The sequence below is a fragment of the Sander lucioperca genome, chromosome 14, assembly GCF_008315115.2.
Source record: "Sander lucioperca isolate FBNREF2018 chromosome 14, SLUC_FBN_1.2, whole genome shotgun sequence".
NCBI lineage: Eukaryota > Metazoa > Chordata > Actinopteri > Perciformes > Percidae > Sander > Sander lucioperca.
The window spans coordinates 17,343,402-17,363,083 of NC_050186.1; the positions used below are offsets into that span (position 1 = coordinate 17,343,402).

A 19,682-nucleotide genomic window follows, 5' to 3' on the forward strand; every position below is an offset into this window, starting at 1 on the left:
TCACCTGAAAAGTGCTTCTAATATCCTTGACTGGTCTCCGTCCAGAGCAACGGGATCTGTTGGTCCATTTCTTTAATTGTCTATTATTCCCTCCCGTGGTCCGCCGGACTTTTTGTGTGTGGGTAGAGCCGTTCTCTTAATACATCCATGGGTAAAGCAGGCAAGGGACCAAACCACTGTGAAGCAAGGGAGGGGGGGACTACAAATGTTTTTAAACTTAAAAAGCATTTTTTGGGGTTTGTATTATTTTACTACTTACACAGATCTTTTAACTATACATCATTATCTTATTTACAATACACAGCATGGTTTTTAATGATATTTCTAGGGTGGACAACCCTTAGATGGGGGGGGGGTGTCCTGACCCCCCCCCCGACCCCCCTGGGATTTCCACCTATGAGAGGGAAAACTATTTGCTTTTCACTACGTTTATTTGACAGCTATTAGTTCCAACTATATAATAATAAATTATTAAATATTAACATTTGGACACATTTGTCTGCTTCCTTCTTTCAGCGGTCAGCTGCCGGTCGAGTACATGCGAGGCATGCCTCTGTGTATGGAGCTCTACCCGCTCCTCTTCTCCTCCTGCAGGATCCCCGGTCCCAAACACGACTACATCGCTCACCACGGACGCTCCCGGCACTCTCCGACACACATCACAGTCGTCAGGAACTACCAGGTGAGATGTGCCGACAACAGGTGACACTGTCGGATTTATATTCTTTCTTTCCTATCGTTGACTCATTTATCCCTCTTTGGGGATGGCAAGTCATATGAATATGCAGGCATGTTGAGTCTTGTGTAGTCACACCTACTTTTTTTTTTCTTTTCTTTTTTTTACTTGACTTGCTTGTATATTAGATTTCTTAAGACCTGAACCAATTACGAATACACCAAGCCTTGTAAACAGGAGTCATGACACACAAGAAGCTTTTTTTAGTTTTGACAGCAGGTCAGAGAGAAGAATCAAAAGAAATCTAATATCTTTTAACTTAAGATAAGCCTCATAAACTTCTATGTGCTCTTCACCTTCATTTCACCTTCTCTTGTCTCTTATCTAAAAATAATATTTTAACAAATTATTAATCTGCCTGTTATATCAATTGTTTGGTCGATATACCGTCAAAAATGAACGGATTATTGAAATAGTTGCAGATTGATTTTCTGCTGATTAACTAACCAATGAATCGACTAATTGTTGCAACTTATAACCCATAAATCAGGTAGGGCTGCAACTAACGATTGTTTTAATTGATTTGTCTTAAGATTGTTTCCCCAATTAATAATTTCTTCTATAAAGTATAAGACAATAGTGGGAAATGCCACAAACACAATTTCCCAAAGCCCAAATTGATGTAATAAAAATAGCTTTGTTTTGTCCAAAACCCAAAAAATATTCAATTTGCTATTATAGTGGAATAAGAAAACCAGCAAATATTCACATCTGAGAAGTCAGAACCAGTGTTTTTTTGGCACTTTTGCTTTAAAACTGACTTAAAAAATTGACTCTCAAAATAGTTGCCGATTAATTTTCTTTTGATTGACAAATCGATTAATAGACTAATTGTTGGAGCTCTAACTGCAGTTTGAGTTAGCAGCAACAGCAGTGCATAAATCAGTGGTGTGGGTGGTGATTGTGAAAGTGAAAAGCCCCAGAGATTAAGTGAATCACTACAAATATTGTTTACTGTGAACATAATGCACCCTGAGACAGGCTGTATCTTGGAAATGCACATAAGCTCTAAGACCAACAATGTGTAGAGGACTGATTAGGTCAAGAGACACCAAACCAGCATGGAAAGATTCACCCGTCTAACATCTCTCATCAAATCATCTATTGAGGACAGCTGTAACAAAGATGGCTTCCTGGTTTTCTACTAGTTCTTCCAGCTGGAGGTTTATAACAGCGACGGCTCCCGAATGACAGAGAGTCAGATCCACGGCCAGCTGCTGAGGATCAGGTCTCAGTCCTGGAAGACGGACAAAGAGCCGATGGGCATCCTGACCAGTGAGCACCGTCACACCTGGGGACAGGCCTACAACCGGCTGCTGAAAGGTACATCACAGGACTGCACACACTCCCGTCAAATGGGCGTATGAGGCATTTACTGTATACCCAAATATCATCATTTTCAGTGTTCCATTTAATTTTATTGCACTGCTATAATCAAATTGCAGAGAAACGTGCTTGAGAAAGGATGTCATGAAAAAGTCGGGTGCTTTATTTTTGCTAAACAGAAACATGTTCAATGCAACAACAAAAAAAACAGTTTCACATCATATTCTTCTGATCACGTACATGTTACTGTGCATCTCTAGAGTTTGATATTCACAACAACACAGCTTGTGAGTATAGATCTTGGATGTCAGAGCTTCCCTAAATGCACCATCAGGGAAGAGTTTTTAAAACACGTTATGCTCTTCTCTGCGTTACCAGATCCCCTGCAAAGAATGCATGAAGAAAGCTGACTTACTGATCACTGTGATGGATTAATTACCTATCTCTAAGCAAGTTTTAAGCATCTGAAAATGTTTTAACACCACACTGGCATTACCTGGATATCAGTCCTGTTTAGCAAATCAATCCGAAACCTGTAGGGTTGCAAAGTGTATGAAATGTGTAGTTAATTGGCTAAAATAAGCAAAACTTGATGTAAAGACATGTTTTAGACCAAGATAGGACCGAAACACTTTCAAGTATGATGAATGTGAATGCGTGTATGTTTTGATCAAATTGTCTAACTGTCTTTATTGTGTGCCAGCACAATGATAATATTATATAAGAGATATGGCACTAAATGTGATGTTATTTGTATCTTTTTTCTTCTTTTTGTGACTCAGATAAACTAAACAAGGAATCAGTGCGGCTGATAGAAACAGGACTTTTCTCCTTGTGTCTGGATTCTCCGGTCATGAGGATATCAGATGAAAAGTACAAACACGCAGACACGACGCACACACACACACACAAGCAACCTACTCCTCTTACTCTTTCTCTCCATCCTCTGTCTCATAATCCACACTCAGGAATTTTTTTCTGTTTGCTGAATATGTTGTGTAATCCTGTGTGTGTGTGTGTGTGTGTGTGTGTGTGTTCAGATATCATTGTGCTGTCTGTTGACATTTGGTTCTTACTCACCAAAGTGCATTTGTCACTTCCTCCATTTGTAATGTCGTTGCAGTTGCTGCTTTTCTTTTTGGCAGCTGTGTATCTAAAGAATGTTGCACACGTATTTTTGCAGTGATGAAAAAAGTATTCAGATTCTTTACTTAAAGGAACACGGCGACTTATTGGGACTTTAGCTTATTCACCATATCCCCCAGAGTTAGACAAGTCGATACATACCCTTCTCATCTCCGTGCGTGTCGTAACTCTGTCTGACGCAACCACCGCTAGCCTAGTTTAACACAGATCCTGGAGGTAACCGGCTCCATCTAGTCTCCTGCTCCCAATAAGTGACAAAATAACGCTAACATTTTCCTATTTACATGTTGTGATTTGTATAGTCACAGCTATACAGTTATATACAAATAACAAGGTCACATGAGACACAGCCATCTTCTAACTGTATACATACTGGGAACTATATTCTCAGAAGGCGAAGCACTGCTACTTGGGCGGAGTGATTAGCGCAACACCTGAAAAGCACCATTGTTACTCTCTGCTCCTCACCACGAGGCTTCTCGTGTGCTGTGAGCAAATATCTCCGCCAAGTAGCACAAGTTGCAGTGCTTCGCCTTCTGAGAATATAGTTATCTGTGTAGGATCTGTGCTAAACTAGGCTAGCGGTGGGTGCGCCAGACAGAGTTACAACACGCACGGAGATGAGAAGGGTATGTATGGACTTATCTAACTCTGGGGGATACGGTGAATAAGCTAAAGTCGGCGTGTTCCTTTAAGTAAAAGTAGAAAACCATCATCTAAAAATGCTCCATTACAAGTAAAAGTCCTGAATTCAAAATGTATATAAAGTACAGAAGTACTATCAGCAAGATGTCCTTAAAGTGTCAAAAGTAAAAGTACTCATCTTGCGGAACGGCTCCTTCCAAAGTGTTATATTATTATAGGATATTTTATTGTTTGTAGGAGCCTTTTAATGTTGTAGTGTGTGCATGTGGAGCCAATTTTAGATACTTTGTACCCTAGGGTAGATTAGTAGTATAGTATTGCATCATATTATGTGTTATTTTATGTAAGAAGTAACTAGTAACTATAAGAGTCAAATAAAAGTATAAAGTAAGATAAAATGGAAATACTCAATTAAGTTTTTAGTAGTTTCTCTGTGTGTTGACTTTGTTTGTTCCGACATTGATTGTCAGGTATGCCAGCCGCAAAGCAGCACAGGTTCTGCATGGAGGCGGGACGTTCTCCAACAGCGGCAACCGCTGGTTTGATAAAACACTGCAGGTGAGCAGCTGCAATATTCATGACAAGATAATATAAGATAAGATTAAAAAAAAACGTTATTGTCATACTGCAACACAACACAATTATGATGGCATTCCCTGATATCAAAAACAGTATAAAAAAAGTCAAAATAAGAGCAGTCCTCAAATTGTTATCCGGTGTTGAAATAAACAATGAGCAGCAACACAAGATGCAAGTATCAGTAGCAGTGTAAAAATAGAGTATATGGACATATTGCACAAAGGTTATGAACATAAGACTAACTTATACAGGAGTTACAGCAGGCTAATGTGTGTGTGTGTGTGTGTGTGTGTGTGTGTGTGTGTGTGTGTGTGTGTGTGTGTGTGTGTGTGTGTGTGTAGTTTGTGGTGGGCGAGGACGGCTCATGGGGTCTTCTGTATGAACCAGCCACAGCGGAGGGTCCACCCATAGCAACACTGCTGGATCATATCCTTGAGTACTGGTGAGATAAGGCGTTAAGGAGGAGGTCCAATTTTTGTGTTGAAATAATTTCCTACAGTGGGTCTGAATTTACAACTCAGAAAGCACCAAATGTGGGAATTTGTCTGCCACATAATTTTGAGTTCCTCTGTAATACGCAGTTTTTGGTTTGTCCTTGCTGACTGCCGAACAGTCTGACTGTGAGCCAATCAAACAAGGCCTCAGACACATCAAAACCACTTTAGCAATGTTGTTTATTTGAGATAAAAACAAACACCCAACAGCATCTATGTATATAAAAGAAAGCCATGTTACTGGTTCTATACATCCCATAGCATTTAAATTGAGCAGGGACAAATTTGTATAATCATTTTTGTAGGATCCAAATTATTCCTGGCAGGTAATCTTTTTTTGTTTGCATCAGAGTTATCAGTGTGCAGCTTTCCCATGGTCTTTTGATTTTCTTTTTCTTTCCTCTCTACCTTTCCTCACCCCAAGTCAGATCTGGACACTTATTTCATACATGAAAGTACTGTTAAATAGTTCATTAGCTTTACCTATTTACTGCTAAAGCCAAACTATTAAAACTGTCTACTTTTAACCCAGATTGTAACCAGAGTTTATGAGATTTTTTTTTTTACCAGCCAGTAGCAGAGGAACCAAGCTGGACCAAGTTCAATTTTGACTCCGCTGACATGAAAGTATTGTTCACATGTCTATGGGCTTGTAAATGTGTCCTGTTAAAGCCCAACTCTGTTTACTTTTAATCTAAACTTTCATTGTTATTAGAATCTTGTTACTAATCTTCACTCTCACAATCCACACACAGAAAAAGTAATTTATTCTGACGCTCTGTGTTCAATGAGACATCAATATTTTTACTTCTCAGTTTGTCCACGTCTTAACACATTGCTACTCTCATTTAATGCTTTTGTCCAAAGTGACTTGGAACAAGAGGCCACAGGGCGCTGGCAAAGAGTTACCAAGGAGGTGCTACATCTGCAGCTAAATGTCCCATTACAGAACAGTTGTAAACACAGGGAACCAAAATGCTTGTGATAACCTCTGTAGTGAAGAAATGTACACAGATTTAGTCCAAATGGATTATTATGATACGGTGGAAAATAATTTGTATTTGCTTGACTGCAGTGAGAAACCAGACCCAAAGAGAGCGCCGCTGGTCCCTCTGCCGATGCCCAAGAAGCTTTACTTTCACATAGACCGAGAGATTAAGAGGGACATAGAGCACGCCAAGCAGAACCTCGATATGTAAGTTTTCCCACCTCTTCTTGTGAACAGGGTTTAAGTGTAAATGTAGAGTCTCTGCAGTATACTCGTCATGATAAGAGAAGAATGGCCTCGCTGCACAGCATAAGCTAGATGTTTGCTTTTGTCTCAAAATCTAACAAAGCTGAAATGAACTTGGCCACAGAAAGGTAAACATGTTTATCGTCTCTGTGTGAATGTAACCTTGACAAAACAGAAAGCTGTCAGTGGCTTTACTGACTTTTTTAAGTCTTAATTGTGATCCAGCCCTTTCCCACAAGACTTTAAACACTGCCAGAGTGTCTTTAAATCACTCAGCTGCCAAGCTCTAAATGAGGAATAAAGCTTTTTCTTATCTGCACTGTGGATGTGAGCTGGACAGATGCTCAGAACACCTTGAATGAGGGTCTGTTGATCAAATTACATACTTAGCAACACTTTACCCCCTATAATTTAGCATTCATGAGCAGTATATAAACATTAAATAAATGGTTTATAACACATATTTAAGGGTTTGTTGATATTTGTCAACAACTAAAACTCCTATATGAATTATATCTTAATATGAGAAGTTATGATTGTTGACAAATACTTTACATAATATTAAAAATGTGTGCTGCTTTCAACTATATTATAGTGTATTCTAAACTTTGTATTAAATGTTCTTATACTGCTTAAAAATGCAAAATAAAGACTTAATTATCTATGCTTGTAAAATTTCCAAGTTCAATTTAAAAATCTATTATATTGAAATATGAAAAGTGCTTAAAAATGTCTTTATAAACTTATTTCTAAACTATTGTAAAATCAGGGCTCAATTATTAGCTTTTTTCAGAGATTTTCAGAGAAAAAGAGGAAGAAGCCATGAGATGTGGGCAAAAGCTCTAGAAAAAGCTAGTAAATTAACCTTTTGAGTTTGGAATATTTTTGTCACAAATACAAGTTTTAAATTTACAACAGACTGATCAACGACCTCGACGTCAACGTGTTCAACTTCAAGAGGTTTGGCAAAGACCTTCCTAAGCAGCACAACCTGAGTCCAAACTCCTTCATCCAGGTCGCCCTGCAGCTCGCCTACTACAGGTCAGTCACTGTGACATCACTAACTTTAAAACAACTTTTAAAACACAGAGTTTATTTTTAATGTTTGCATCACAAGAAAAATCCTGCTTTTTTTGATTTTCCTCTGCCTGTCTGCCCAGTTTCACATCACTTAGAACAGAATATAACAAACATAGTCCCTCCAGAGCAGTTCATTTGTCTCCTTTGTGAGACAATAAACACAGAAATAATGTAGAAAAACCTGTCAAGTTATTTATAGACAACATTTAAAAACAAATTTTGAATAAACTGCGAATGAACGTCCATAAATCTGCTCAGACATCATAGAAAGAAGACGCTCTTTGTAAGTCCACAACTTGCCTGAGAATCATCATAATAAAGTTTTCTTCTGTATCAAAGTAATTCAGTGACATAGGTAAGTTACAAACAGGAACTGCTAATAGCTAATTTGTCATACTTTTAATGACACCAATTTTGTTCTTTCTTTTTTTAGAGTCCACAATGAGGTCTGTCCTGCCTGTGATATCGCCTCTCAGAGGATGTTTCAAGGAGGAAGGACAGAATATATCCGCTCGCCCACAAATCAGACGCTCAAGTTCATTCTTGCCTTCGATGATCCGTCTGTATCGGTGAGGAACGCCAGGGAATTGATCCGCTGTGGCTAACACAGAATTCATCTTATGAATATGTTTGGTTTTTGGGGGATTGAATAACGAGTAGAAATGTAATCATTGTGTGTTTTTATTTCTTGTGTTGCAGCGGGAAGCAAAGCTGCAACTGTTCAGAGAAGCTGTTGATACCTATACAGCTCTGACTCTTCAGGTAAATAACTTCCATTTGTCATTTGTTATTAACTGATAAACCCTTTTCTCTAAAATCTTCTTGTTATCTGCTATGTTAGGTACTTAAAGGACATGGCATTGACCACCATCTGCTGGGACTCAAGCTGCAGGCCATTGAGGAAGGACTGAGCATCCCCAAAGTCTTCATGGATACAGCTTACGGCCTTGCAACACACTGGAAACTCCGAACGGGGCAGGTGTGTTTCTGTGTGTTAAAGTGTGCCTTTGTTGTTTTACAGAAGTTATTGACGCTCCTGTATCACAACAGGAAGTGGGAATTTTGTTTTTGTTTTTTTATGATGACTGTGAATATATATATGAGAGAATTCTCAGCAGGTGATCAGCAGTTTTCCTATTGCTCTGGAGCGGGTGATGTCCCCTTAATGTGGCACATTTACTGCCAACAAAATGCAATTTGAGAGTTTCCAGCAATCACGCTGCTCATCTTTTATATTATTTTTTTATGTTTACATTTAGATTTGTAGGTTATTTGCTCCTTTGCTGATTTGACTTTAATTATGTTCTTGACAGCAGAAGCTCACATGGTATTTATGGCCTGTTGTAATTTCCCAATTCACATTTTGTGTTATTACCCCTTTACAATGTAGCTAGCTACTATATACAGTATAGTGTGTTTTCCTCATCTGGTGATTCACTCTGGATTCATTCTGCTTGTTTAAAGTCAACACTTTTTCTTTACTTCACCTTTTCACACTTTATTCAGTGTAGGTGTATAATGTACATACAGTTTAATGAATGACACCCCAAATCAACACTAGACTAGATTAGAATAATTAGAAAAAGATTATTAAGGACAGGAGTTCTCAGATGTTTTGATATCAAGGACACCCAAATAGGTCTGCTTTGATATGTCATTTAAAAAATATATATATATATATATTAAAAAATAAAATAAAATAAAAAATATATATTTATTATTTATTAATATTATTATTGTTATTGTTATTGTTATTGTTATTATTATTATTATTATTTTAAAAATAATTGACTAAATGTTTTATTTTTTATTATCTTTTACAAAATATTGGTGTCCAAAATAAATGAACGATTCCAAGTTAAACAAACTATTATTGAAGTTTTGTTTTACACATTTTAAATGTTATGTCCAATGTAATGCTCAACAATGAAACACACTTCATGCTTTGAACATAAAATTGATGATTATATGTGATTTTGCAGTACATATGCCATATTCTGATATAATGTGTATCAATATCAGGACAACATAGTTGTGATACTGTTAAAGCCACAGTCTTAGTATCTCCGTTATATTTGTGCAAGTCTAACGTTCTCTCTTTTGATACATTATCTCGTATTAATCCTCTCTCTTGCTCCTTCAGGTGCCTGCGAACACAGACAGTGTGATGTGTTTCGGGCCCCTCGTTCCTGACGGTTACGCAATTTGCTACAACCCCCAGGCAGACCACGTCCACTTCTCCATCACCGCCTTCAACTGCTGTGAGGAGACACATGCGGAGACATTAGCTCTCACCCTGAAGGACACTTTGTGTCAGCTACAGGAGCTACTGCAGCCCACTGTGTAGAGCTGCTCCTGTCCAATAGGATAAACCCAATCTTCTACACCTGCAAAGAAAAACTTCATTTTCTTAAAACAACATTTTGTGAAAGTCTCGATGAGGCTTGTTTTGGATGTTCTTTTGTGCATGTAACGCTTCACTAAAGCGGTTAAATCTGAGAGCTTTGAAGAGTGAGCATGGTGTCTCTGAGTCGCTTCTGGTGCTTTTTTAAAGCTTTTGATGAAGCATAAAACCACTTTCCTGTTCTAGCAAGAGCTGAGCAAGCAAGCTGCATTATATTTGCTACAGTGGACAAAGTTAAAGGGCATATAATGCTACAAAATGTCTGAGTGAAGCAAAACAAAGTCAACCTGACACTCCATCATTAATCAGAACAAGCCAAAACATTTGTTTAAACTAACTTCACTCCTGTCATGACATGACCATAATTGATATGTTGCACTGCCATCAGAGTTAATCGACAAATGTTTATGGAAACCATTAATTGTGTAGGTTAACATGTCTGTTTTGAAATGGACCAAAATCCATAAAGCTAGTTATTAATGGCGACAGTGTAATGAAGTTACAGGTGCTTTTGTCTCTTTTGAGTCGAGCGACCTGATCTTCAGGATGCATTTACTGTATGTTGAAATGAATGTTGAGAAGCTTTACTGTTATGCTCTCAACCTGCAGGATTGGTTAATAAAGCCTGCTATTGCATGACTCCTCCTTTTAAACTGTGTGTGTGTGTGTGTGTGTGTGTGTGTGTGTGTGTGTGTGTGTGTGTGTGTGTGTGTGTGTGTGTGTGTGTGTGTGTGTGTGTGTGTGTGTGTGTGTGTGTGTGTGTGTGTCAACGAGCTATTATTTCTTTCTCTAAACCTCAAGAAGTTTTGCTTAGCTTTTTATGTTAATTTAAAAAATATTAGTCATGCATAATTCCGAACATAAGTATACTGCAATAAAAAATGTATTTAGTGATGGATTTTAAATTTGACTTGATCTGTCCGCGCTGTTGATTGGACGAGCTGAAACCGGAAATGACGTCAACAGCGGCCGCATCACGTTTAATTTAAAACCGGAACAAACAAAAGAAACCAAAGCAAAGTTTAGCAGCTGATGTAGTGTTTTCGTCGAAGTGTTATTAAGAAATAAAACATACAGTGTGGGTGTAAAACAGGATATTTAAGGGACACTGAACAGCTGACATTTGGCTCTTTTTTACCCTAGCTTGGAAAAAGAAATGGACATGAAGATGATAGCACATTAGCCAAACATCAAGATTTTATGTTTTTTTATTTTATTTAGTAATCGCTCTTTAATTTAGGAAACCTTTAAGTGTTTATTTTGAAATTATTTTAAGTTATGATGAAGGGCTCTCATTCTGCTTTGTCAAACCGGAGGAGGAGCAGCAGCGGGGCGGCCGGGCTCCTGTATCCGCTGCTCGGTGCGTGTCTCTGGGCTGCAGTGGTCGGGTACAAGCCGGTGATCATAGTGCACGGTTTGTTCGACAGCTCAGGGGATTTTATAAATTTACAGCGGTTCATTAACGAGGTAAGTGGTCGGAATAAAGAGAGTGTTTCAATGTGGTTGTTTTGTAGATAATTTGGAGCAAAGAATATACCAGTATAGGCTACATTTTGTTTTTCAGGGGTTGACCATACATTATACACTGCAGAGGCCTTACAGCTTATATCATCACCACGTTATCAGCAAAGCGTTGACCTGCACCATGTAACATGTATACTGCCACACTAGTCAACTTGGTAGAGTCAGAAGATTATCTTGTGGTGTAAATTTAACTATTCTGCATTATTCCTGCAGCAACTTTTTGGTACATTAAATCTGTGGGAAGTAGGCTGTGTGCAGGAGGTTTTATTTAGTAAAGTTGTCTGTGGTAATGAAATTCAAAATGCACAGTGAAATGTGCCCTGTCCAGCTTTACCTCTTGAATTATCTTATTCCCTCACACACCCTTTTGAAACAGACACACAGATTCTAACCTGGTTGAGTTGAGGATGTGGTGAAGTTTTTGTGGGAACTCCGGCAAGGTTAAACCTAGAGTAAGTTCCTCTTTTCCCCTCTGCTGTAGTAGAAAGCTAATGACTGAAACCAGACTAAACATATTTCAGGAGGAAAAGAAAAAAATCAAAAGCGGAAATTCAGATCTCGGTCTGTCTGCTTCAGTTAGTCTGTGCTCCTGCCTTCTTACCAAACAGCCTAATGAATCATCAATATTTAAAGCACATCCTGATCAAAAAGTAGCTAACATACCCACAGACCTTTGATACCAGTAGGTCTGGTTTGCCTTGCTGTTGTTGCCTTTAATGCTGAGGTTACCTTGCTGTTTCTTGTAGATGTTTGACGCTTCATGCAACAATATGAGGAATTACTTAAACACAGTCCCTCCCTACAAGCCCAGTACACCCTGTTTATGAAGTGAAACCATCTTCTTCTCTCTCCTGCAGTCTCATCCTGGAACAAATGTGACAGTCATCGACTTGTTTGACAGAAGTGCCAGCCTGCAGCCCATGTGGAAGCAGGTGGAAGGATTCAAGGCAGCTATTTACCCAATAATGCAAAACGCAGAAGACGGGGTGCACTTTATCTGCTACTCTCAAGGTCTGTGAAAGCATTTGTGAAAGTGAAATAGAGACATCAATGTGGTATTTGCTCAAGATTATAAAACAGTTTTGGAATGTATGTTATTCTTGCAATAACTGACCTCAGGGTGACATTGTATTCTGTAAATTGTAAATATTTCACACTTTTATTTAAAATATGGGACTTTAGGGACTCTCTGTTTATTTCATTCACTGGATATATTTATTTTATGACTCTTGGAATTTCTTCCCCAGTCAGGAGTTGGAAATTCCTGGCCAGCAGCTTGGAATTCAAACTGCTAAATGTTCCAGTTTGTAAAAACCAGGGGAAGAAATTAGATTTTTTTCTTTCTTTGCCCAACATACATGGGCAATTGTTGCCAACCTGCTACCACAGATGTTTAGTATTTCTATGAGGAACTTTAGATTTCATTTTTCATGTTTTTATAGATTAAAGGTCATGCTATACTGAAAATCAAATTGAAATGTTTTTTCAAGAACATGAATGTGAAAAATCAATAGTGCGTAGTCTTTACAGTACATTGCAATCAATATGATTCAAACAACTAGTCAATTATTTGATTAGTTCATCGAAGATTAAAGCAATTTTCTGGGGCAGAAATGCTAAACATTTCCTCATTCCAGCTTCTAAATTATAAGGATACTAAGCTTTTATTTGTCTTATGTGATTGAATATCTTCAGGTCTTTGACTGTTGGTCAAGCAGGTAAAAAGACTGATACATTTTTTTATTTTTTCAATCACAGGTGGGCTGGTTTGCAGAGGAATCCTCTCCACTCTCTCTGACCACAACGTCCAATCTTTCATCTCTCTGTCCTCACCTCAGGCCGGGCAATATGGAGGTGGGTTCAATGTCAAAGGCTGAATATGTGATTATGTTTAAAGCACCTATAATCAGTATTCTTTAAATAAGAATGTATCAAGAAACCGCTAACAAGTTTACCACATTAACTTAAAAGATGATATGTCAGTGTTGTGTTCTCAAATAGTTTTCGCTGCCGTCAAGTGGCCATAAAAATCTGTTATTGCAGATTTACCATGGGAAGAACGTTTTTTTTTTTTCTCTCCATCTCTCAGACTTGTTCTTTGTCCTGCTCTTAACTTTTTGTTTTCTCTTCAGACACAGACTACTTGAGATACCTCTTCCCACAGTTTGTGAAGTCCAATCTCTTCCATCTCTGCTACACGTCAATGGGTCAGAGGATCTCCATCTGCAACTACTGGAATGGTGAGTCATTTGTATTCCATATCTTGTCAAACCTGAAAATTAGATATGCAGCGTAGATTATATCAGATTCAAAGACAAGAGATTTAGTATAAGAGAGCTTCATAAACCAATGTTTTGAGATACTGGTTGTTTGTCCTCCTCCTCCAGACCCCCACCACAGAGACCTGTATGTGAACAGCAGTGATTATTTGGCTCTACTCAACAGCGAAAGACCCAATCCAAATTCAACAGGTCAGCACATTCCTTGCGGGTAAAGCTTGATTTATGGTTCTGCGGAGGCTCCACGCAGAGCTTTTGCCATAGCCTACATAAGTGGCCTGAAGTTTATACTTGTGCGTCGAGCCAGCATGTGTATGTGTAGGGAGTGTGTGGTAGAGCGAGGGAGAAGTGAGAGAGTGACTGTGATTAGCTTCGGAGCGAGTAGCAACTCTAAAGTCATAGTGAGAGAAACCGAGTGTCTCCCCTGTGCTTTCTGACCACGGTGGGAAATCTGTAGCAGGAAAAGTTAACCCTCTCCTTGATTTCATGTTGTTTATGGAGAAGGAGAACCAGGAAATGGGTAGGTGGAAATGCAATGCTGCCAAGACACGATATGCATTGCCGCAACGTGTTGTTACATTTTTCAAGAGGTGCACGTCCAGCTACGGCGTAGGTTCCGGCATAGGTACGTGGAGACACGGACCTACGCCGGAACCTAAGCCGTACGTAGCCACGGTGTATATTTTACGCAGAAGTATAAACCACACTTAAAACTCATCCATACATTTTGTGAATGTAACTATTAGTGGGTTTTTGTTTATCTCTGTGGTGCAACAGTAACTTTGACCTTATGACTAAAAGCAAATATCAGTGAGTAAAAGAAGGTTGTTGTCTCCAAATACAAGAGGGCAAAAGGGCCACATTCAGTGAAAACAAACAAATAGATTTCATCACAACATGAAAATATGTCAGACAAATCCATGACAGTATAACAAAAGATAACAACAGGAATACACAACAGTCGCACACAAGATGCGCAGACCAAACCTGCAGATAATAGTAGTAGTCGTTGCTGTAGTGCATATACGTAGATAAGAAAAAAATCTTATTACAAAGGATGCATATTTGGACAATACAGTTTCTCCTTGTGTAGTTGATTAACACTTCAATACAGGTTTCATCTTAAAAAGAGACTGTAAATCAATTTAGGAAGAAGTTTGCTCATCAGGTATTATTTGAAAAACATAACTTATGAATTAAGATAAAATAAGACTATTGATGCATGGAAATTCGCATTTTACAGCAGCACAGAGACAGACCGAGAAGTAAGAAAGCAGGAAAAAAAAGGAAATGAAAAAATGTAAATAATACGCAATATATACATTACAGACAATACTTCTCACTAGTCCAGAGATTTAACTGGTTAAGTTAAGTTTATAGCAGAGCTGTTGCACTGGATTGCAACAGGTTGTACAGGTGTACCTAATAAAGTGGCCCCAGAGTGTATATTCACTGTGTTTTATGTCTCAATCTCAGAGTGGAAGAAGAACTTCCTCAAAATCAAAAAGCTGGTGTTGGTCGGAGGACCAGACGATGGAGTCATCACTCCCTGGCAGTCAAGGTGAGTCTTGAAAATATTTTTTCTACTTGTGGTCTTTTGATCTGGTAATAATCTTTCTTAAAGACAAAACAATTTTACGGTAATCGTTGATATATTTGAGATCTTGTTGAAAAGAATGAGCACATTATGATTATTTTTCGCAGTTTGATAGTGAACGTTGGGGTGTCATCTTATGCAATGAAATGTTTAGATTTTTCTACCATATATACTTGAGGCACACAGTACCATGAAACTGACCCTCATGCTAAAATGCCTCTAAAACAACAGAGTTAATTCATTTAATTGAGTATTATTCATGCACCTCTGAACCCCTAATAAAAAAACATGTTGAGATTACGTTCTTTTCTCTGCTCCAACTGAGGGATTATTTCTTCCAGTTTCCACTTTGATTCATACCCCCCCCCTCCCCCCGATGTCATATGACACTTTCTATGCTCAGTTCACACATAACTAGGCTCTGCTAGATTTGCTTTTATTTGACTGTGGCTTATCAGATGACTCTCATGTGATGCTCACACATTATTCTCCTTCTGTTTCTCTCATGATTTTTAGTCAGTTCGGATTCTATGACGACAACGAGACTGTCGTTGAGATGCAGCACCAAGATGTGAGTGAAAATCACACAACAGACACACACATACGACACTGTTTATAGTTTATTTCAATGCCCTTTTGTGATTGTTGCTAATACTTTTAAGACACCAAAAATACCAGTGTAGTGGTGAAACAAAGCTTTATCAAAAAAGAACACAGAACCTCTTACATATGTTTCATTGCAAACAAAGAACTTTGTCTTTTGTCCCAACGTACAAAATGTAGGCTTGTACCAAACATCAACAGACAGTTGACAGTCTTTCCTTCCTACATCAGAAATAATTTGCCCTGAGCATCATTGTAGCCTGTTTTGCAAGATAAATGAAGCATACAAAATAAAGATTTCACCTTTACTAATGTCCCAGTTAAAGATCTTTGTAGTGAGCAGGAACATTTAACATGTATGTCTGATGTTTGGAGGTTCCCATCCCAATGCAGCAAATCGTCCTTCAGTTATGTATTGCCTTGGGATAATATACCTAGTTTAAATATGCACTAAGTGCACCCTGCACAATAGTTTTATCTACAGCTTATCAATACTAGTTAAACAGTTGTACATTGTCATTCCCAACTTGTATATATTTTAAATTATTTGTTCTTATATTCTATCCTATTATTATCTCATGTATATTGTATCCTATTATTTCATGTATATTCTGTATGTGTGCTGTGTGTCTGATATTTTACTGCTGCAACACTGGAATTTCCCATTTTTTTGGGATCAATAAAAGTCTATCTATCTATCTAATAAGGATGAAACGTTTGGATAAGAAGAAGAAAAAGAAGGCCAAGGCCTAAATCATTTTTTTTCTGTTTCAGTTGTATTTAAGAGATGTTTTCGGTCTGAAGACGCTGGCGGCTCGTGGAGATCTGATCATCTGTTCTGTTCCCGGCGTCCAACATGTGTATTGGCACTCAAATGAGACAGTGTTTCACACGTGCATGGAGAAGTGGCTGGTGTAGAACAAAACTCATTTACAGCACACACAGATGCACACACACACACAGATACACATGCTGCAGTTTTCTAAGCTCTTAACTTCCACGATGTATAAAACTCTACAACTACTGTGAAGTATACTCGCAAACATTTGTGAGTGCACTCTTAAGGATTTAATCTCATCTTTTGGATTACAGTTCTTAGAAATCACTTGGTAATCAACCAGTGTTGCCAGTGTTACTTTTTTCTTGTACTTGCAGCTGGTGAGGTTTGTGTTTCTGTTGTACATTTTGTTTTTCATGCTCATCCTAGTTAACGACTTAGGTTACTTTAAAAGAAATAGTTTAACATTTTGGAAAATATGCTTGTTAGATAGATACCACTCCTAGCCTGGTCGTCCGTCGGAGGGGCCGTCTGCCTTTATTTTGGCCGATTTGACATGTTGAATCAGAGGGCAGGCAGACGGACTCAATGACCAATCTGATTGGTGGAGTGCTAACCCAAAATGACGAAACTGACATTTGTCGTTCTGAAACAGATTCAGCAACTGCATGGCCTATTTCTTGCTTAAAATGTTTTCAGGAACACGTTTCAGTGAACTATTTTCGTAAAATACAAGATCGTATTCCAAACGAGCCGCCATTATGGCCGGCTGGAGAAGCCAGACCCACGTAACGTGTTCGTCATTTCATTTTGCCGCCTGCTGTTATGGAGACGTATTACGTCTTGTGCACACGCAGAACGTACGCTCAAGTCGGCGTCGCTTCGGTGTGTTCCGAGGCACTTTTTGGACCTCGGTGAGCCGACTGATCAGTCCGACTGCCTTTTCTGCCAACGGTCGGTCGTCGGGTTGGTGTGTCAGGGCCTTTAGAGGTGCCGGTAGGCAGATTTTTTGCACTGGACAAAGCCAGGTTAGTGGTTTTCCCCTGTTTCCAGTCTTTATGCTAAGCTAAGCTAACCAGCTGCTGACTGTAGGCTCATATTTATTGTACGGACATAAGAGTGGTATCAATCTTCTTCTAGAAAACTAAAACTCGGCAAGAAAGTGAATAAGCATATTTCCCAGAATGTTAAACTAGTCCTTTTAATTATTTGTTTTAAACCGTGTTGCTGCTGTCAAACAAGTCCAGCACATCTCTTTCTGCTGAAGGTACTTTCTCAGAAAATTAGCACAAGGCGCAAACTCAGAAGCAACAAATGAGAAGGATCCCATAAACTTGCTAAAGGTTTAACTAGCTATTATGTTATTACAGTCTTCAACGGTAAAGCAAATCAGACATTAAAGGAGCACTCTGGCACTTTAGTATTGCATTTCAGTAAAGTAAAGGGACTTGTAAGAGAGAGACTAAAAAGAGAGAGGTCAAAAATCAATGGAGCAGAGGTTGAGAAACATTTTACTGTTTTCACAGCCTGACTAGTTCCTCACAACTGAAATATGTCGTGTGTAGAAAATTGGTGGAGTGCGCCTTTTATTTGTATGAAAGCGAGCCCGCATACATACAGTATATATATCCGTGTGTGTCTGTGTGTGTTTGGTCACACATACCTCAAAACCCCACATAACACAACAGTGCCTGAGCGACATTCTCTCAACTTGTCTACATGTAGAAACTCAATGCCCTGCTCATGTTATGATGCAGTAATTTACATATTTTTATTCTTTTATTTTTAACCCGGGGGGGGGTGTCGGTCGGTCGGTTGTGTTTTCCTCTTTGTTTTTTTAGTGTATACATCTGATCGTGAATATCATGATTATTGTCATTGTCATGCAGTGCTTTGGAGCTTTAGTAGATTAAGCCTTAAAGTTTCCCCTCATGCCTCAGTGTTTCATGTCCCATACAAAGTGCTACGACACACTGCCTCTTCTGTGGTGATGGTGCTAAAAATAATGATATGGAGGGGTGGATGTAGAGTGGCCGGAGAGTGGCAGTGCTATATTAGTGTTTACTTGTCCACCTGACTATTGTACGTGGCGCTCTTTACCTCTCATCGCATTTAGATATCTCAGGCCTTTGAGCTTTATTATTGTCTGTTTGTTGGAAAAGGGATTGTTGTCTCTTAACTGTTTGCATTTTATTGGATGTTTATGTACTTTATAGATGTTTCTTTCCAGAAGAAAAGCAATGGAAATATCTTTTGTGTGATAAACAAGAAGTGAATTTGAATGGGTAAAAACATGTGCATTGCACAATGTTTAACCAGATAAAGAAAAGGGAAATGGTGAAGATGGGATGATTTTAACTGTTTTAAAGTTGTTAGATTTGTAGTATTATTTTAATATTGTTGCATCCTTTTGTTTAATGTATGCTAGTTGTACAAGTTAACCTAACTACATAAATGTCCTCTCTGTTCAGTTTTCTTGCTTTAAAAACAGTAAATGTGGTTATGGACATTTTTTTAAAACTTAAACAGAAATAACTTTTTTGACTACAATCCTACAATTTCTACAGTTTTTGGTCTGCAAGTGAATGTGTCAAATGTTGTCAATTCCTCAATAAAAGACAGTTTTGAACATCTTCTTTTGTCTTAAGTTATTACAATAGTATAATAGATAGTCTTTGTCTATTCAGGAAACACCCTGCCATCTTAAAAATTAAAGTCGGACTTAACTGACTTTATTCTTCTTATTTAAACGTATATGTTTCTGCTATGTTTGGATTGTTTATATTTGTTTTTGCTATTTTACTATTTAAAATGTACAGTTACAGTTTTTGACAACTTTATTTTCCAACTGGTCGGTATATACTGTATCTTTGCCGCAATTCTTTAACTTCATTTAAGGGATACTTATCAAAAGTCAGAAATGTCAATTATTTTATGTTTATAATGCACAATTATTGCCTTACAATATCATTATAGTTATTTGATTCAAATTCATTTAATATTGTAAACTTAAATATCAATATCAGGCTTTCATTTTTGCCATAGTTATTACATTTATGCCGGATACCTACTTGAAAAAATGATTGTTTTGATTATTGGGAGAATGAAAAGATGAAACATATATCTTATAGTCTATCTTATATATCAATCAATAAATGATTATTATTGTACAGTTCTATGGCAGAATAAGGATACAAAATCATTTTAAGAACATTAAAAAACAAACAAGCATTTTCTTTAACGTATTTATTTATCCA

The 19,682-nt window shown here is 38.0% G+C and overlaps 2 protein-coding genes across 3 annotated transcripts in view; both read left to right on the forward strand.

The window, feature by feature from the left end:
• The window catches only part of cratb (carnitine O-acetyltransferase b), a 17,111-nt gene extending 6,828 nt beyond the window's left edge, over positions 1–10,283 (forward strand). The window contains exons 5-16 of one of the 2 annotated variants that reach the window (XM_031295940.2): positions 517–682; positions 1,885–2,059; positions 2,845–2,935; positions 4,324–4,411; positions 4,774–4,874; positions 6,002–6,121; positions 7,079–7,201; positions 7,674–7,809; positions 7,940–8,002; positions 8,082–8,219; positions 9,384–9,593; positions 9,656–10,283. In XM_031295940.2, the coding sequence (XP_031151800.1) occupies positions 517–682; positions 1,885–2,059; positions 2,845–2,935; positions 4,324–4,411; positions 4,774–4,874; positions 6,002–6,121; positions 7,079–7,201; positions 7,674–7,809; positions 7,940–8,002; positions 8,082–8,219; positions 9,384–9,587 (1,405 nt within the window). In that variant the 3' untranslated portion in view covers positions 9,588–9,593; positions 9,656–10,283. Of the gene's footprint in view, positions 1–516; positions 683–1,884; positions 2,060–2,844; positions 2,936–4,323; positions 4,412–4,773; positions 4,875–6,001; positions 6,122–7,078; positions 7,202–7,673; positions 7,810–7,939; positions 8,003–8,081; positions 8,220–9,383 lie in introns of both variants that reach the window. The other variant, XM_031295939.2, reaches the window with a different exon arrangement.
• A 337-nt stretch (positions 10,284–10,620) lies between these two features.
• Positions 10,621–19,058, forward strand: ppt2b (palmitoyl-protein thioesterase 2b). Its single transcript, XM_031295942.2, has 9 exons — positions 10,621–11,111; positions 12,026–12,179; positions 12,927–13,022; positions 13,301–13,408; positions 13,556–13,639; positions 14,924–15,008; positions 15,561–15,615; positions 16,422–16,619; positions 17,469–19,058. Exons 1-8 carry the CDS (start codon positions 10,923–10,925, stop codon positions 16,563–16,565), a joined length of 915 nt encoding a protein of 304 aa, XP_031151802.1. The 5' UTR covers positions 10,621–10,922; the 3' UTR covers positions 16,566–16,619; positions 17,469–19,058.
• The last annotated feature ends 624 nt before the right edge of the window (positions 19,059–19,682 follow it).